Consider the following 19671-nt stretch of genomic DNA (forward strand, 5'->3'; position numbering starts at 1 on the left):
GTCCCTGTGAGAAAACTCTCACTGTGGGTGACGCGGAGGGTGAAGGGCTGGTCCTGGTATTCAGTGAATCCTCTGCGGTCAACCTGTGTCTGAGGTCTTTGTTAAACTCTTCGGAAAAATCTATTCCCCGACAGCCTGCATTAGCAGCCCAACCTGAACCCTGAATTTATTCCCTCTTTTTCTGCCTCTTTTCACTCCAACAATAACCGTTTCCAACTGTTTAAAAGTTTTGGAATTTCAGATGCATATTCCAAAGCTGTGGGTTAGTACTGTTCATCCACATGCTTTGCTCTAGAATCACCCTATGGTTTCCAGATTTCCCCATCTTTCTTTGAAGAAGGCTTAAATCAGCATGGTGCTTAGAGTCAAAAGGCTTCTCTGGGTAACCTACCTGCCTCTTTACCCTCCATGAAGTGTGTGATTTAGGTATTCACAGACTCTTGCCCATCTTTCCAATCAATATGCAATGCATGGGAGCTATCGTGCAGCCTATATAACCCAGGAAGGTAGGTAATGTGGCGCTCTACTAGCAAGATTCAATAAAAGCATTACCATGTCCGTGAAGCATAAAAGCCCTGTTTCCCTACACAGGGCTGGATGTATACAGAAGGTTGGATGGCTGGCCAATAATAGCCTTTGGGATCCTCATCTTCAGGACAAGAACCTACATGAAAAGAAAAGCCAACATGGACATGTTAATCTATTCTTTGAAGTTAGGGGTGAAAGATGAGAGAAAATGATGGTGTTTGTACTTAGGTATTTATTTCATGTAATACTGAAGTACCAGTTTTTTATGGTCAGAATTTGTAAAAATTTAGAAATCAGGAACAATAAACATTTAATACATTTCAGATACAAAAATTATTCAAATCAAACCATACACTTAAGTAAGTATAATCATAAAACATGCATCATTATTCTAATATAAATCATTAGCCAATAAAATGAGTAAGATAAAGATATATTCAAAAAACAAACACTACATGCAATGATGATCCTGAAAAATTCAAAATGTGATTTTGAAGATCAAAATATGATCTTTTTCCAAAGGTGAAACCCTATAAAGTAATGCATTAATTGTGCTGTCACTGAGTTGTAAGCATATTTTATGGAAAACTTTTCTAGCTGTTCTGAAAGCATCTATTGCCTGGAAGTTTGCTGGGGGGATGGCAAGAGGAGACCCATGAACCGGCATCACAGGCCTCTTGCACATGCCCTCCTCCTCAAATCATCCCACCTGTTGTTGGAAAACTCTCTGGGCAAATGTCATGACATCAGTAACTCAGATTTTACGATTTTAAAAATACTTCAAATATAAGTAATATATTAATGACAACAAAATTATGTCATTTCAGGACTGAAAAATAGCAAGTTAAACCAGACTATTGGAAACTGGTATTAGAGTCACCAACCAAATATTTAAAGAAATTTCCCATCTACACATTCTAAACCTTAACATCACCAGGGTTTGTTCTTAATATTTTCAATTGGTAGGAACTTTTCCTCATAGGCCCACTTGGAGAAAAACAATAAAGCACAGAATTTAAATTAAGTCATATAAATTATATGTCTAGGTATGCAGACAGTTTTTTGGAATTCCTCAGCCCCTTAGAACAGAGATGAAGCTGGCTGACCCTCACAGAGCTACCCTGTCATACATAATCCACCATTCATCAAGCCACTTCCTCATGGAGACTCATTTGTGAAAGGTAGCATGTGCACTCTCTCCAGCCTCATGAAGCCCCATTTGTTAATAAACAAGCACTTTCCCACAGAGGCTGAGGAAGTGTTCATGATCACGATGTCCATAATGATGACTGGCATTCCGCCACCTCTGTGAGTTCTCTGTAGTTGTGTAAGTGGACACATTATATATGGGTAGTTCCTTATCGAAGCAGGGATGCCTGCTTCTCTATCACACCAGGATTCTGGCCTCAGTGGGAATCAGTCTCTTAGAAACTGAGAAATACTTGCTTCCCTCACCTTAGCCTACTGTGTGTGTATCAGGAAAAGTATCAGTTTTATTTCTCTTGATCTCTATTATTAAGCTTAATCATAACATAATCATATAACATTACAATAATAACTTCACTTCTGGTTGTCCATATTTGTGATCATTAATTTTTACAAAATATTTACATCAAACCTCATTCACTTATTTTTTCAAGTATTTAAGTGATAGGGAATGTGCTGGGTGTTCATAGGGCAGGTGGGAAGTGAGGGTGATTAAAAAAACAAACAAACTAAGAGGTGTTCTCAAGCCAGAGGAGATTCCTGTTTAAAGAAAATATCCATAAGAACATAAATAAGTCCAGTCAAATATTATGGTCTTCTAATTTGTCCAGTGTTCTAGGGATCCAGAAAGCAGGAAGTGGATGCTCAAAGGCACTGACTCCTACTTACGCATCATGATGTCACAAAACACATCACAGAAAAGACAACTTTGGGCTGTCTTTAAAACAATGGTGTGATATCAAGTGGAGGGTGGGAGTACGGAAGAGCCGTGTGGGCAAGACACAGAAAGGCATCAAGGAGCATGGCACGTCTGCAGAGGTACACATGTGTGGTTGGAGCTCCACATGCAAATGGCGTCTAGGTAAGAACTGATTCTAAATCTGGGCTAAGTCCCATATTTTGCCTATTCCTGTGAAGTCAGTGCTATCATTAATGAAGATAGGAAGCATAAGAGAAGGAGATGTTTTCTAATAAGAAACTGCCTTTTCTAAGATTTACCTCATTAGAGTTCCCATATATCCACATATATACTTTTTTAAATTAACATATAATGTACTATTTGTTTCAGGGGTACAGGTCTGTGAATCATCAGTCTTATACAATTCACAGCACTCACCATAGCACGTACCCTCCCCAATGTCCGTCACCCAGCCACCCTATCCCTCTCCCCCGCCCCCGACCCCAGCAACCCTCAGTTTGTTTCCTGAGATTGAGAGTCTCTTATAGTTTGCCTCCCTTCCCCAGTCCCATCTTGTTTCATTTTTCCCTCCCTTCCCCTTATGACTCCCCCACGCTGCCTCTCAAATTCCTCAAATCAGAGAGATCACATGATAATTGCCTTTCTCTGTCTGACTTATTTCACTTAGTATAATAACCTCTAGTTCCACATATACACTCTTTATTCCTTAAGTTGAAGTCAATTCTGATCAACTCTAAGTGGGCACTTTGCTCATATTCTTAGTTTTTCCAGAATATGTCCCCCAAATAAAGTGTAAAGTCTCCTCTGCCTCTTTCATTCCTTTAGATTCACATGTGTTGATATCTCTGATGTGAACCATGTCACCCACTTGTTACTACGCCACCAATATGATGAACATCATCATCAGAAAGAATAGTTTTCAATAAGCAAACAATGCACAAAGGAAGAATACTGTTGTTGCTGTTTCAAATAAACCTGAGAAGTTATATAAAATATACATAAAAAATTAAAGGCACTTACCCTGTTGCCTCACACTCACTGTATACAGCCTCAAGCCCTCATCCAGGGACTCGTTATTTTTTAAGAGCTTCTGTTCAATGTCTCTTCCTTCTAAACTGGCATTGTTGGTAGCATTGTAAACTAGAAGGGCCAAAATCACCAACCTAGAAAAAGGTTTCAGATGTAATTATTGGAATTGTTGATTGGTTGGTTGATTTTTTTTTTTTTTTTTTTGGTGGAAAAGAAGGACATTTGGATATGGTAGTAAGAGGGATGACCATGAAGGGTTGAGACAGGAGAAATAGGCCAAGGCACTCAGAGACTCCTGTGGCTACATAAATTGTAATGTTAAAAATATCTCAGTACGAATAGATTATATATATATCTCCTGTATAATTCTATCATATCATTATCACTATCACCTCATTTCTTTTAAGAACTATTTTAAGTAATATTTATAGCATACAGGCAAGAAAGGGTCATACTTGTGGTTAATTCTTCATTGTTTCTTTAGAGCCAAAAATGAAGTTTTTTTTTTACAAAAGCTAAGTTCCAACGAATCTGACTAAACTGATCATTTGACTTTAAAATTATTAAGGGTGTTATTGTTTACAAATGTGTTAACAGTTTCTTCAGAATAGTGATAATGATTTTCCATCTCTGTGAAGCATTGCAAGTATGTTGTATGGTGAAAAGTTACAAAATAAATACTTAAAATATACATGGTGATTGAGGGGGTATTACAGAAGGAGTTTATAGACTGTCTGACCTTGAATGTCTTTAAAAAGAAAGTATTTCTATGAGAAGCAGAGGTGTATGCTAAAAACCCCACCAAAACTTTTGGTTCTACATTTTGAAATAACATAATTTTCTGTTTCACTATAATCATAGCTAGAGTCAATAGCAGAAATCAAAACACGCCAAATTCAACATAATAATGCTGCTTTTGAAATAAGTATTGCCAGTAGAGAGGCATGACATATTGTATTTATAAAATTATGTAGGTGTCAATAAAAATAAAACCGAATACTGATATATTTGTGGTGCTAAAAAATGAAAGACTAAATGAAATCTATGCTATTCAAGGTTAGGTGAAATTAAAGAAGGTCTCCATTTCCCCCCTAAATATCTGTGTTAATTTCAAAGACAAAGTGTGACTGTTCTCATAATTCAGTCCGAAAAGCTATTTATCTCAAAAATGATCTACTCCCCACTGTTCACATACAAGTCATACTTCAGGTTGAGCAAGACACAGATGTAAAAAGAATGGTGAACTGTGATAACTTAATGATTTTTTAAGTGGCCTAGGAAAAGTATCCTCTGATTAAATTATTGTAGGAAGATAAGCTTTGCTACTCCAGTTACTGAGAGCTTAGTGTTGGGAACATGACCTTTTACTTCTCTTGAATATTGAGAACATAATGAGCACAAGGCATTGTGGTAATCCTGAATACCCAAATTCAGCAATTCAAGAGCGGCCATGCATTTTCACTGGTCTTATCTCTGTATTTTCCTCTCTCATCCTGAAAACTGAAACTCACTTATGGTTCCACAAAGTTTCACTGGTTGTTACCATCAATCATCCTTTATTTGAATAAACCCATCTCTGCAGCTTTGGTTTCCTGTCTGTCCAGGCAATAGAGGATGATAGCATTATCTGAGGTTATGGTCTATGTTAAGTGTTACAACCAAATAGAAGGAAAGGTTTGGAAAAAAGTTTGTGTATAAAACTAATAGAGTCTGGTTTTGAGAAAAACTATGAGGGACTACAAAGATTCATCAATGAGCGTAGAGAGGAGGAAAAAAGGGGAAAGACTATAAGAATACATTTTAAAACAATTCAAAAATCATTAAAACATGCTTAAACAATAGGCTTTTAAATAATTTCAAAAATTTTTGAGACAAAGATTCAAAGATTCATACCGAAGAAAAACTAAACATGTGGACTTTCCCATATACATGGTCTTAGTTCCCTCTCCCTGTAATTTTCTGTAAAGTTGCTGTTGGTTTGACAGACAGAAAACGGAGAGTCCATGAATTTAAATGTTTTTCAAGCAAGAGTTTCTGAGGTACTGATATACACTAATGATGGCTGACTTAGTATTACCGGGTAGTAGAAGAATCACAGAAGGTCCACTAAAAAGGGCACTGCTGTTTTCCTGAAGAGGATTCACAACTGGTGACACCCCAAACTATGGCTGCCTCAATTATTAGACAAAGTGTTTAGCAAAGGGATCCATATCTCTGACCTGTTATTCAAAGCTCAACATGACCTAGCAGCACAGGTTAGAGAAAAAATGATTTGGCGAAATAGAAAAGTCCTGTCACCAGCAAGAGTATAGTATTAAAATAATTATTCTGTTCTTCAGATCATAAAGGAAAAAGAACAAAGAAGATAAAAAACAAATTTCCCTCATCAGATAGCTCGAGCCAATCTGTTGAATACATACCAAAAAGTTTCAATTATAACTTAAACACATCTGCTTTCCTAATATTAAACAGAAAAAGAAAAAAAATAAGAAGAAACTCTCTGATCAACTTTCATATGAAATTCTATTTTTATCTTCTCCTGGTAAGAGTGTATCACCTGAAAAGAAGGATATTCCATCATTATGGTTAAATCTGTAAAATTTAACCATAAAATCTGTAAAATCTGTATTGACACAGAGCCAGACTCACATGAACTTTTGCCTTTCAACTATTTCCTTTTCTCTTCTTGGGAAATGTAATAGACTACCTGAACACAACTAAATTTATTTCATTTAGGAGTTTAAGTTTTTTTAAATTACACAGCACACAGTTGGCCTTTATATGCCAGCTGAATCTGTAGGACAGATCTGTTAAATTACCTGCTTGCTTAAGTCATCATCTTGATTTAAATTTTAAAATGGAGACTTCCAAAAAGTAACTATTACCCATATTATTAGATGCTACTGTACATAAGTACCTTACTTAATGCTGTAACTATCTTTTTTTTCTTTGACGGTCTTTTTGAAATTTCAATTAAGAGGTAATGGGTTATCATAAGTAAACTAAAAATACAAAAAATAATAACTCATACATTTTAAGTGTTCTACTTCTGAATTATTTTTCATCAGATGTACATCTCTATCCACTCTACTATTTGATGCCTTTGACCACAAGAAAAAAAAAATTAGTGTGCCAGTGTTAAAGAGATAACTTAAAAGCTTTACCTGTTAAAATGTTTCTCTCATCTCATTATTTTCACTTCTCTACCAGTCAAAACGAAGAGCTAGAGAAAGGATGTTACACTTTCTGTAAGACTTTGTCAGTGTTACCTTTGATCATTCACAATGCTTCTCTTGACTTTAATCTTGTCCTCTCCCATGTTCAGGTGAAAACTATAAATACAAATATGTATATTCATTATCAACCTCATCTGCCACATCATCAGCAACAAAATTTGAGGAGGTAAAAGAAAGAGGCAAAATGAACATTCTAAGCCAGTATTTCCAGCGTGTGTTCTTTTCATATGCCCGAGATCAAATGGCTCCTTTGTAAATAAGCTTGGCAGCTGTGTGCCCTTGTTCTTTCTTCAAGACTCATGATGCCATGTTGGTTATACTAAATAATCTGAGATATTTGGATTTATAGAAATCTGCTTCAGTTTGTTTAAGAATGTACTTCCTGAGCTAATTCAACATGTGATCCCTTTACATGTGTTAACTTATGATGTCTCTTGGGTTCACAGAATATCTGTCTAGGGGTAATGACATACACTTTTGAAAACTAATTTGAAACTGTGAATGCAAGTTGCAGAGGAGAATATGTGGATGATACTATTTGCTAGGCAGTGCAAGTATTTAAATAGAATAGTAAAATATATTTTTGAAAAGCTAGGTGCAGAGTGTAAATGTCTTATCTTATAGAAAAACGGTCTCCAAACTGCGGTGCTATCGCTGGTTCACTGGGGTGTGAGATGAAACTAACAGAACTTCTATATATACTTGATTATCTTGTTATAATTTGTAATATATTTATAACATGTACTGGTTAAGTAAGACACAAATTTATTTAAAATCACAAATATATTTTGGGAATACATACTAGTTTTTTTAAAAAAGATTGGGATCCATGATCAAAAGAAAATTAAAACCATTGCTGAAGCACTGAAGATTTTTATGCAAAGAAATGATATAATACAGAGTTGTTTTAGAAAGACTATGAATATGGTGTATGTATATGTGTGTACTGGTGTCATGTGTGTGGGGTATAGTCAGAGAGATGAAGAGTAGCATTAAACTAGACACTACTTTTAATTTTTCAAATCATTCATTCTGTCATTTACCTGATATTAACCACATAAACAGTGTAGTTCCAATTTTGGAAGGTTGAATTGAGCTGAAAAACACAATGGAAAAGTGTGAGTTCTGATAATATTTTCTAAAAAATATCTGAATCTAGTTTCTTCCCTCCCAAAAGATAAGTTGTTATTGGAATAAGACCCTGGGAAAATCCCAGAGAGCCAGAGGAGTGAAAGAAAGGTAAAAATAACATTCACTGGATCATAATATGCCAAGAACTTTACAAAGGTTGTTTCTTCGATCTCACAACGACTAGTGAGATAGGTATTATCTGTTCCCCCACCCTTATAGATGAAGAAACTGAGCTTCACAGAGAGGAAACAGCTTGCCCAATGTCCCCAACTAAGAAGTAGCAGATCCCAGATTGGAATCCAAGTATGTTTGTCTGGAAACACTATACTTTTCCTCTCTAGTCCATATTATAATGGGCCCCACTCTAGTGGTTCTTTGAATTAGCCATAACACTGAGGGCTACATAGGAGGATAAGCACAATAAACACCTTCTATATTCTTCATTCAACAAACACTGTGGTACAATAACATATATTTTTCTAGTAAGTATCACTTCATAAGTATATTAGTAAGAAGAATTACAAATTAACAACACAAACCTTTAAAAAACAAACAAAATGAGTTCAATATTATTGGGAACTATGTTAATTATTATGTGGGTTATTTAATAGTCTTATAGGTCTTAGCACCAGACTTTTTAAAGAAGCAATGGATTATGGATTCCTCTCAATATAAATATAGCAACCTCCCATGATGCACTGTCCAATACGATCACAAACGGGGTATCTTTACTGTTATGAAATCTTCCTATTTCTGTATCACTTTCAAAGGGTTTTTAGGTCTTATTTCATATACACAGTCAGCCTTCCTTGCAAGCATTCTTAAAGTTGAATGTAAATTCTACGAGGTGCTGACAAAAAGTATTAAATTATTTTAAAATTAAAACAGCAATAATATGAATCAGGAACACCACTTGTGTTTTCTCTAGTATCAAGCATCTGCTTTGGTATCTTGCATCCTAAATGAAAAGTTTCCAGTGAACTTTAGATTCAGATGAGAATGAAGCTACATTGAAAACTACGCATGTAATAAATATAAATGTAAAATTATATGCTGCCTAAGGCACAGAATCTCCAGTGAATGTTAATTTCCCAGATTAATAATATTAGTAGTGGCTTATTTGAGAATGAAAATAAAGAATTTTATCTTTTTTAATCATTCTGACTTAAAACAAAAAGAATTCTTGGAAGTAAATGGGTTGCGAGACACTGGGGAGGGTATGTGCTATGGTGAGTGCTGTGAATTGTCTAAGACTGATGAATCACAGACCTGTACCCCTGAAACAAATAATACATTATATGTTAATAAAAAATTAAATTAAATTTTAAAAAAGAATAGGCTCCTTATATAAGGCTGCCCTCCATTTGGAAATGAAATATATCTCCAAGTGTTTGAATTAATTACTGACTGTAATATGTCAGTCCAAAAAGTCAACAGCAGCATTTTTCATAGACTTCTATTAGAGAATGTTGCTCCTCTCAATTTTATAATAGAATTGTTCTATCCATACGATTGTTTCCTATGTTAACCTGTTTTAAAGTGTATTGAGAATAGGAGTTTTCTTACTATAGACCCTTCAAAACAAGACTGTATTGTTATATTAAGTTATTCTTCAAAGATAGATAGATAGATGATAGACAGATAGATAGACAGAGAGACAGTCACCTCTACATCTCAATGTATGATTTAACTTTGTTTTGCTACCAAGGGCATGCTTACTAGATACCTTCTGCATAAGAAAACCTGTCTTTCACAAAATGTATACTAGAGTGACTTTATTCAGTGTTAAGACTATAGTAGTATTACATATAAAAAGCAATACAAAGTCTCACAGTATACAGTAGACAGAAAAGAAAAAAGAAAAAAAGAAACCTATGGAAAATGAAATTTTTGTTATGGAGAAAAAAAATAGGTGATATCTGTAAGGACAAGAAAAAAATAAAATACTGAGGTTGTTTTCTTTTTACTGGAAATTACAAAAATTTTCATTAATAGAATACTGATTAAATAAATTAGTATGCCCTAAATCTCCAACAACAGAAGACTTGGGAAATTAATGACCAGGTAGCCACATAATGGAATACTATGCACCATTAAAAAAAAAAAGGAAGGTCTCTGCTCACTTACAATATAAATCTGGCAATAACAAAAGTAAGTACAATGTAGAATTGTACGCAAAATATGTTTTTAGTGTAAAAAGGAGGGAAAAGAGGAATCTATAGTCTTATTTTCTTTTATATGCACAAAGAAATTCAGGGGGAAAAAAACAAATAAGAAAAATTAGCAGTGATTTCTAAGCAGATGGGTTGGTCTCCAGGGAGATTAGCTACAGGGATGGGTAGAATATTTTCATGATATATTTTGTTATGCTTTTTGGTTTATGAATCAAACATTCAAATAATTAAATTAAAGATACATAATCTGTTTTTTAAAGCTCTGCTGAAAATGTAGGGATATAGTAGTAAACAAAGATACCTATGAAAATATATTTCTATTTGTGTGGTACTTTTCTTCCTTAGATATTAATCGTCCATTAGGCTTGTCCTTGATTCAAGTGCACCTCCCTTTCTAGAAATCAGCATACACCTCACTTCTATGTCTATTCTTAGTATATATTAAGGAACAGTGTCTATGCACCAGTGTGATCTGTGGACTCAGTTACCCAGACAGCAGAGTCCCTTCCAGATTTCCAGAGGTTAAAGTTTTCAAATCAAAGAAGAAATTGTAGAAGTTCACTTACCCATTCTGCTACCTTGCTCTGCACTTTAACCTCAGGGTGACGAAGGATATTTTGCATCACTATGGAAATTCTATAGACAATTCCATCTGTCCATTGGAAATAGGATTTAGTCCATTAATTATAATTTACAGTTATATAATTCCCAATTTAAATTTACAACCAGACAATTTTAAACACTTTAAAAGAAATGCCTTTTTTGGGAGATAGAGATTCCAGTAGGAATGAATAAGTCACAATAATAAAAGGTACAGTGCAATAAATAAATAAATAAATGGTGCAGTGCAGAGAACATAGTCAGCGGCATTGTAATACCATTTGTGTGATGACAGATGGTAGCTATACTTGTAGTGAGTACAGCATAACACACACACTTGTCGAATCACTATGTTGTACACCTTAACACTGTCTGTCAACTACACTTCAATTAAAAAGAAAAAACTAAAAAGAACAGAACACCTTCTACATAGGTACAGAAAATTTGAGATATTTTGACGTTATGCTCATTGACCTTTGTAACGTCTTAGAAAGAGTTCTCAATTAATTTATTCTTATAAATAATTCATTGTCTCGCAATTATCACCTACATATTTCTTTAATTCTATGGATTTTGGATATAGAATTCTAAAATTTTTTCATGACTTTTTCATGTACAATTTGATCTCTTATAACAAGTATCATTTTTTTGTACATTATAAAGAATGACAGAGTTTAGGATATGAAAATTTGAGTGGGATGATGGACGAAGTTAACCTGAAAAAGAATAAGCATATATATATTTGGTGCCTTCGGCCCCTATTCTTCTTTTTCTCTTTCCCCTCCCAAATATAGCATTTATTTCTACTCATTTGCCAGATTTTTCATCAAAATTCCATAAATACAGTCGCTTGTATCAGAGTAAAGGGGGAAAAGAAAAAATATTTGCAGATAGAATTTTAACTGGGCTAAGTTGCTTCAGAAAGAAAATCTTATGGGAGAGGAAAGTTCTGCCTTTTTCTTTTGGGGACAATCTTTAAAGTAGCCTGATATATATATATAGATACACACACACACACACACACACACACATATATATATATATATTTTTTTTAATGTAAATTGAAGTTACTAGCCAGGCTTTGCTAAATCTCTCTAGATGTGTGTTAGAGGGTAACTTACTATAAGCAGCTAATTAAAAAAATATATCATTTTAAAATATCATAGGCTATACAGAGAAAAAAATTGAATATCCGTTATCGTCAGTCATCTTTCTTCATGCTTAAAGTTTGGTATAGCTTAAGTAAAGTATGCACAGAAAATGTAGAAATATATAATTAAAACAATGTTGGGGAATAGATTTAATAAAAAAGTTGGGAAGTCAGTAGAAAAAGTATAAAACTCTGACTCTGGAAACCCCTATAATCTATCAAAACGGAAATTCCAGTCACACTACTAAAGGAATGCTTTTCCATTATGGGGTCAGAATCTCATGCTAAAAATTTTTCCACTCCCCAGTGTATTAATATAAATACATGAAATTTGCACAAGTCCAAGAACAAGTGGGTTTTACTTATGCAGACTAGGTTATTTAGCTTCTAAAGCTCTTCAAGTATTTTAATGATTTTTGATTTTATGTTCCTCTCAAAATATTCTGAATTTAAAATATTTAGAGGAGTATATTCAAAACAAATGATATTAATTCAGATTAAAAAAAACCTTTATCACACAGTATATGTCATCATATCAAATCACGGACATTCTGAGTGACTGAGGAAAAATCCAAATGCAGACGTCCAAGACATATTCCAGGATCCTAAGGGTATCCTGTGTATCCTCGGTGTCAGCAGAGGAGCTGAAAAGCAACCACTAGATGGAGACCTAAAGCATGTGTTTAAGAGTAGTGTTCTTTCCCTCTCAGGAAAATATTGCAAAATACTAAAACTCATTATTTTTTTTATTACTGACATTTCTGTAATGTTTTGGAAATATTTAAGATATTCTTCTTTAAATTTTAAATATTTCCTGCCTCATTTTTCCCCAATCTGCTGTTACTTATAAATGAAAAAGACATCAAATATCAGAGACAGCCTAAATCAATATATAAATACAGCACTCTCCCTAGAGTTAAATTGCTTACAGCAAATAAAACGTGAACACATAGAACAATGTAACATCTTATGTTACAGATTCTCTTATGCTATAGATCATTTTCAAGTAGTCTCCCTTCAGAAGGCTCAGAATGAGGCATTTATATACTCGGGAGTCTACTTGTTATATTTATTTAAAATTTCTGAATAATGTAGGCAAACAAGACCAGGAGTGAACTGTCAAAACAAGATAAAATGTCCACCAAAAAACTGGTAGGAGGGGTTTTGGATTGCAGCAAAATAGCTGGCTTAAGCATTGCTGTTGCAGAAAATGCACAATTAAGACATACTGATTCAGGCTTTCCCATGTCATCCCAGCAGTCAAGGGGTCTTCTATACGTGTAACAATTCCCACAGGGTCTCAATAGAAACGCTAATCACACATTTTCATATATTGCAGAGACTTCAAAAGATAAATGTATTGTCCTAATAATGACAGCCAAGCCAAAATAATTCATGATAGACATTTCTTAAAGTGGGGGACATGGTGGGGGGGGCAAATTTACAAGCATACCCATAGAGGACTCTTTCAATCAAGTAGAACCTTAAAGTAGAAATCATTGCTTGCCATTATAGATGTGGTGTCAAAACAGTATATTCCTGTCAATAGGTCTTTCTCCAATTAATCATTTTTTTGGTCCTTCTTAGCACTCTTTCCAGGGTTTCTTAGGAGACATAGAAATGACACTATGTATTTATTCTATATTCAAGGATGTGAAACATAGGTTTGAAAAGGTAGGTTTTAAAACATTTGTTTGAAAAGAGAGATGTTATAATATACACCAAATGTTATTTTAGAGTCAAAATGATATATTTGAACTGGTGATGAGGTCACTATAACATGACAGTTGGATTTATAATATGACTGGAGTTCTGTTCATTCATTTCTTTAGGTAACTGGCATCCAAAGCTAGATTGATTGTCCAATCTACCACACATCCAGAGAAATTTTTTTTTAATTTGAATAGTTAAACATATGTCAAGAATCTGGAAGCATGGGGTGCCTGGGTTGCTCAGTGGGTTAAAGCCTCTCCCTTTGGCTCAGGTCATGATCCCAGGGTCCTGGGATCGAGCCCTGCATCGGGCTCTCTGCTCAGCAGCGAGCCTGTTTTCCTCTCTCTCTCTGCCTGCCTCTCTGGCTACTTGTGATCTCTCTCTCTCTGTCAAATAAATAAATAAAATCTTAAAAAAAAAAACAGTTTGGAAGCAGTGACGTAATTAATACATGTAAGCTAGATTTTTAGAACAATAATAAAGACTAATGGAGTTATTCCCTTACTTGGGTTACTTGTGTTGACCCCACAAGATTTAATACTCAGTAGCACTGGAGTGATGATTCAAGCACAGAAAGCACAATTTGGTATGCAAATAATAATTGGCCCAAGAGCACTCCTTAAGAGTGCAATGGAAAAGGCTCAAAAGTTATTTGTGGGAATACCTAGATTATCCATCCCATATTGAAATATCTGTTTATGAAAAATAACTTAAAGATATGATTTTCCTAGCATACAAACTGAGGTAACAGATACAAGCCATATTGAAGATAACAAAAAGAACTTTCCATAGAGAAACAGGAATACTTCATAAAGTTTAGGAAAAGAAATTTTATGGATACACTGAAGAAATATGTCTGATTATCAAACAGTCACAACCCCCACCCCTCTCCACACCAGCATATCACCACTGATAGACCCAGCAAAACTCTTCAACAAGCCAGAATTTAAAGGACTGGATAAGTTAGATGACAAATTTGATAGTTGTGCCTATCTTTCTTACAGTGAATAATAAAACAGGATTTTCTAATATATCAGATTGTAAGCCTGAGTGAGTTTCCCAAGGAATAAGAAAAGTGTATCTGGAATTGCTGACAGTATATAAATGACTTAGATAGTCTAGGACATGACGTTAAATCCCACTTATTCACAAGGTGAACAAGTAATTTTCTTTCCAATTATTTCTAATTTGACTACATCAAAGAAAAAATATTAATTAGATGATAGTCTGTCTCTAACTCTTTGTTAACTCTCTCTTTTTTAAAAAGATAATGAAGTCTTCAGGCATAGAGATACGAGAAAGCAATAGGATATAGGGAAAATTCAATAACATTGTTTTCATTACACTTATTCTTGCTTTTCATTTCTGTTTTACAACAAACTACTGATTTTACAAGAGCAATATCGATTTTCCCATATAAATGTGAATGTTTAGATAAAAACGTGAGTCAATTTAGATTTAAAACTATTAAACCAATAGTACAGATGTTTCAAGGATGTGGCAAAAAGTATTCTGATAGGACGCATATTTGAATACACAATTTTGAGAATATTTCTACCACGTAATGACTGTGAAGTAATTTTAAATGCTAGGATTACTTTTTTTTTTAATCAAGAATCATCTAAATTGCATTTTTCCCTTTAATGTAGTCAAGTCAAGCCATTTTAACCGAGTCTAACATTTGCTTGCTTTGTTGAAACTCCAATGAAGGTTATGACGCAGAGAGAGATGGCTGAACAAGGCTCTCTTCAAGAATGTCAGAAATTACATGATTGAGTGAATACAGCTCCACTCCACCAAGTCAAGGACTCTGAAGCATCGTATAAACGTTCTTGGGCAGTAGAGGATGTGCCCGTCCTAGAGGGAGAATGCCACAGAGGCTCTTTGTATATTCATACAAAGAGCGAAATACTTAGTTAGAATTATAATATTCCCATCCACTGGCTGCAGTCCATGTGAAATATGCACTGGGAACGTCAGCTGCTGCTGCTTTCCTGGGGGTTGCTGGAATGTTTGCCCCGTCATAAATCTCCTTGGTGTAACTACCAGAATAACCATAAACACTTCCCTGAATCGATGTCTTTATAACCCTAGTGAAATTTATATCTATGTTGCATGTAAAATATTCCATACTTCCAATTTAAATGTCCTCACAGAGGAAGTTGGTGTAACCCCTGAAGACAAAGAAAAAATGAACTATGTGGGTTTCTTTTCTCTGGGTTTTGGTCCCTGGTGATATATTACAGATGTTTTGGCCTCACAAGTTAAATGATTGGGGTTGAGAAAATTCCTTTGTTTCTAATAGCTCATATTTGAGAATATTACTGTAGGCAAGGCAATGGTGTGGTCACCTGATTGGAATTTCTCTTTTCTAGGAGAGACTTAAACCATTTACTCTGAATTACCAAGGCTATGTAGTCCATATAGGTGGCAGACTAAATAATAACACCCGTTACCTGGCATCTTCCCTGCTCATTTCTGCATCTCATATATCTGCCCTATTTACAAACTACAAAAAATATAAATAGAAGAGTATATGTGGAAAAAGAGGCAAGAAGTATTGACACTTAAACTGAAATTTCATCAACCGAAAATTGACTTAGTTGATATGCAATCACATTCTAACCATTATTCTTCAACAAATAAAAACGGAGAGCAAAGTATTATCATATAAATAGATCTAAATATCATGAACACTTAAAGTCAGTTTCAGTGAGAAATTACATTACTAACATAATTTAGTTTTTTTGAAATTATAAAATTCTTTAAGAAACTGGTTTCCTGAAGAGTATAATCTGACAAAATACCATGAATACTTTATCAGATATCTAGTATAAAGCAAATTAATCCCTTTTAATTAAATGTTTTTCTCTTAATGCTTCCTTTGAAAGCAGTTTTTGCTAAAAGTGGACAAGAGTAGTACTGGAAATGTACTCATACCACCGGTCATTAGAATAAGGAACTCAAGGGAGTCGTGATATTTATTTCTCTTACTAATCTTTACAAATGTATAAATGTACCGATTGAGTCCAATAACAGAAATTTTGTTTGAACATTAGATTTTCCACTCTTAGAAGACAATTTTTTATCACATCAGACATACTACAAATAAAAAAGGTAATGATTTCTTACCATTGCTTTGCTTAGCGATTCTATTAGTAACAGGCATGTTAGTGGTGACAGTGGGTGGTGTAGTACTAGGAGAGTCTACAGTAGCTGGTAATAAAGATGAGAAAGATGTAATTTTGCAAGGAGCACATGACAGTTAATTTGGATGAGCAATCTACAATTAATGCATGAAAATATACAGGGGAGGAATAGAAACCATTTCTTGCTACTAAATACAACAGACTCTAGGGTTACAATGCATAAAATGAAGCAATGCTTCCTATGGCACATTAAGAATCACTTCATATGGCCTTTGGGGTCACATTGTGCAAGAGCATGGAGCTGGTACCAAGGAAAAGGAGGAAGAACATTGAGATTCTAGACCCAGGTCTGCCTGTAACAGACTGATGACCACATAGTGAATTAGTAAATCTTTCTAGAACTCAATTTCCAAAGTTTGTAAAAAGAAAAGTTTAGAGAAGGCAGTCTGTATTGCACCTATCAGTTTGAGAAATTATCTAAACTAAGTTAGTCTTCCACTGAGACTAGAGAAATAAAGTCTCCGAGGAAAACGTATTTCTCCTTGAGAAGATAAATGTAAAGAAAAACAAAAGAATGAAATGTATAGACTATATAGAATATAACTGTGTAGAATCATTTACAGATCCCAATAACTCTACTAAATGTTGATGGATAAAATGGATTTCATAAGAACAAGCCTTACAGGGGAGACCTTTTCAAGGCATTATGTCATAGCTATGCTTCTTATACTATTAAAACTTTCAAAGATTAAACCCTTATGGAATGCTTTATTATCTTTCTAAGGGATTCTGGAAGAGCTGTATAGGTAATAAAATAACCATACACACAATATCCCTTTAGTTTATCTTAGGAGTATGCTTGTACTAGATGTACATTCATATGCACAATGACCATTACGCGGTCCCATAGTGGAGCAGTTAGCATGTCTGCTTTACAATGGCCACTTGTTATATATCTCAATTTTTAAAATATTACCTAAATTTAAGACATTTACTTGATTATGCATTGAGTGCTTATGATTATGATTGCCTTCTAAAAGTGAAATTCTTTGATTCAAAATATACATCCTTAACTAAGATAGTTTTCCATTCCAAAGTATTCTTTTTGAAGTTTTTCTTTTTTTAAAATTATAAACAATTATATTTATCTTAATGCAAAATACATCAATGAATTTAAAAATGCTTTTTGGCCATTTAGGACATGGGGAAGGGGAATTGCTGGGCATTTGGTCTTTGATCTGTGGAATCAGGAATATAGTCGTCTCAGATTAAAAGAAAACAACACACCCTTCAGATCTCGAACTAAGCAAAATTGAGGTTTCTTACTATTACATTTAACTATTTCAAAACTAGAGTGAGTTCATGGAAATTCTGTAATGACTTTATTTTCATAGATCATTCATCAGTAATAATAACGAGAAATACTGTCTCAGAAAAGAAGGAAACATAATACTGAATTACATCCCTTCTTCCTGACTACTCCCACACTAGAACCACAGAAGAGAGCTTAGGTTACTACTTAGAAACACTTCTAACCCCGGTCACTTTCAGGATATGATGCTTCTAATAAGAGATCCAGCTTTTTCAAAAGGCATTGTCATGATTCTTAATGTGGCACATAGAACATGTTACTTCGTAAAGAAATATTTAATAGAATAAATGGATGAAAATGGGTCATAAGTAATTAGGAGGAACAATGGTAAAATTAAAGCAAAATACTTATTATTTTAAAACTTTAATTATATATTATTTGCATGCAACTATTTAGTACATAATTTATAACTGGAATATTGGCCATAATATAGTCATTGTGCATTATAATAATATAATTACATTAAGATTAGTTTAATATAACTAATTTTATCTTAATATTTAAGTTGTATTGTACACCATGAACTGCCTTATGGTCTTGTCTCAAGCTTAACTGAATATTTAACTTCATTTTCCCCTTATTTTTTTTACACATGAATACCTTTTCAAAATACTGCATGACTATATTTATACAGGATCTTTGCAATACTTTTGAGAATAAAAAGAGGAAAAATGAAATAAATCCTTGTTTAATAACATATAATCATTCACATTTAAAAACCCAGTCCTTTGTGGAAAATGGTCACCCAGCATGTGAATGCATTCTTTCTCCACAGTGTATGTTCTGTGCACCCACACAACTAAAACACATCCAGAAATTCTTCTGTTTTGCTGGTTTCTGGCTTCTCAAGTGAAAATTAAGATAATAATCAAAACAATTACAACCCCATTATCCAAAACAGCAAGTAGGAAACAGACTCCAGAGGACGATGTTGGCTCCCTACCTTGGCAGAGGGTCCCCAAATCGGCACAGCTGGCTAGTTCTGCTGCCCGGAGTGGGATCAGGTAGGAACCTTGATCAACACAGAGGAATTATACAAGTTTAATTGATGATTTAATGACATTATCTTCAAAAAAAAAAAAAAACAAACACCAAAATGCCCATGAATCTTATGGTTGGCATAATGAGAGCAGCCCTAGAAGAGTCCATCAATAATACTCCAACATCAAGAAGTCTCTTAAGGTCTTTGTGTCTTCGTTTCCACAAGTGTAAAATCAGGTTATTGAAATTTCCCTCAAAATCTTCAACTCAATTTATTGTCTATCCACACATGAAATGAAAAGAAGTGCTACTTCCCATTAAAGTTTGTGTAAAAAATCCGGGGCCATTACACAGAACAAATTACAAAGCTCTGGTAAAAATTCATATAAATAAAGTAATATAAACATCAAAGATAAGTTTCAAAAGTAAACTTAGATATTATTAATATTCATAAAATGCATATTTTTGGTTCACAGGCACCAGCATATGCCATTTGCAATTCCAGAAATATGTTCCTGTGGCTTCAAGTTGGTCTCTGTGTCTTTTTATTTCTTTTTTTTTTTTTTTTCTGACTCATCCTCTGCAAGAAACAGTGTAGAGCTGGCTTCCTAGTAGGATAAAGGATTTTCTCTGTTACATTAAATCTCCCTGACAGTTAACAGACTTTCATCAACAGGTTGAGTCTGGGGAAGATGTGCTAAA

At 34.2% G+C, this 19671-nt stretch overlaps 1 protein-coding gene across 4 annotated transcripts in view; it reads right to left on the minus strand.

Moving 5' to 3' along the window:
* The window catches only part of ADGRG6 (adhesion G protein-coupled receptor G6), a gene marked incomplete at its 5' end in the record, with an annotated part of 127638 nt that overhangs the window by 39196 nt on the left and 68771 nt on the right, over nucleotides 1–19671 (minus strand). For 2 of the 4 annotated variants that reach the window (XM_080806501.1, XM_080806503.1), the window contains 7 exons: nucleotides 553–664; nucleotides 3455–3597; nucleotides 6733–6795; nucleotides 7743–7795; nucleotides 10571–10656; nucleotides 16600–16683; nucleotides 18932–19000. In XM_080806501.1, the coding sequence (XP_080662627.1) occupies nucleotides 553–664; nucleotides 3455–3597; nucleotides 6733–6795; nucleotides 7743–7795; nucleotides 10571–10656; nucleotides 16600–16683; nucleotides 18932–19000 (610 nt within the window). The remainder of the gene's footprint in view (nucleotides 1–552; nucleotides 665–3454; nucleotides 3598–6732; nucleotides 6796–7742; nucleotides 7796–10570; nucleotides 10657–16599; nucleotides 16684–18931; nucleotides 19001–19671) is intronic. The other 2 variants (XM_080806502.1, XM_080806504.1) reach the window with 1 other exon arrangement.

Source organism: Martes martes (assembly GCF_963455335.1).
Source record: "Martes martes genome assembly, chromosome: 6".
Taxonomy (NCBI): Eukaryota; Metazoa; Chordata; class Mammalia; order Carnivora; family Mustelidae; genus Martes; species Martes martes.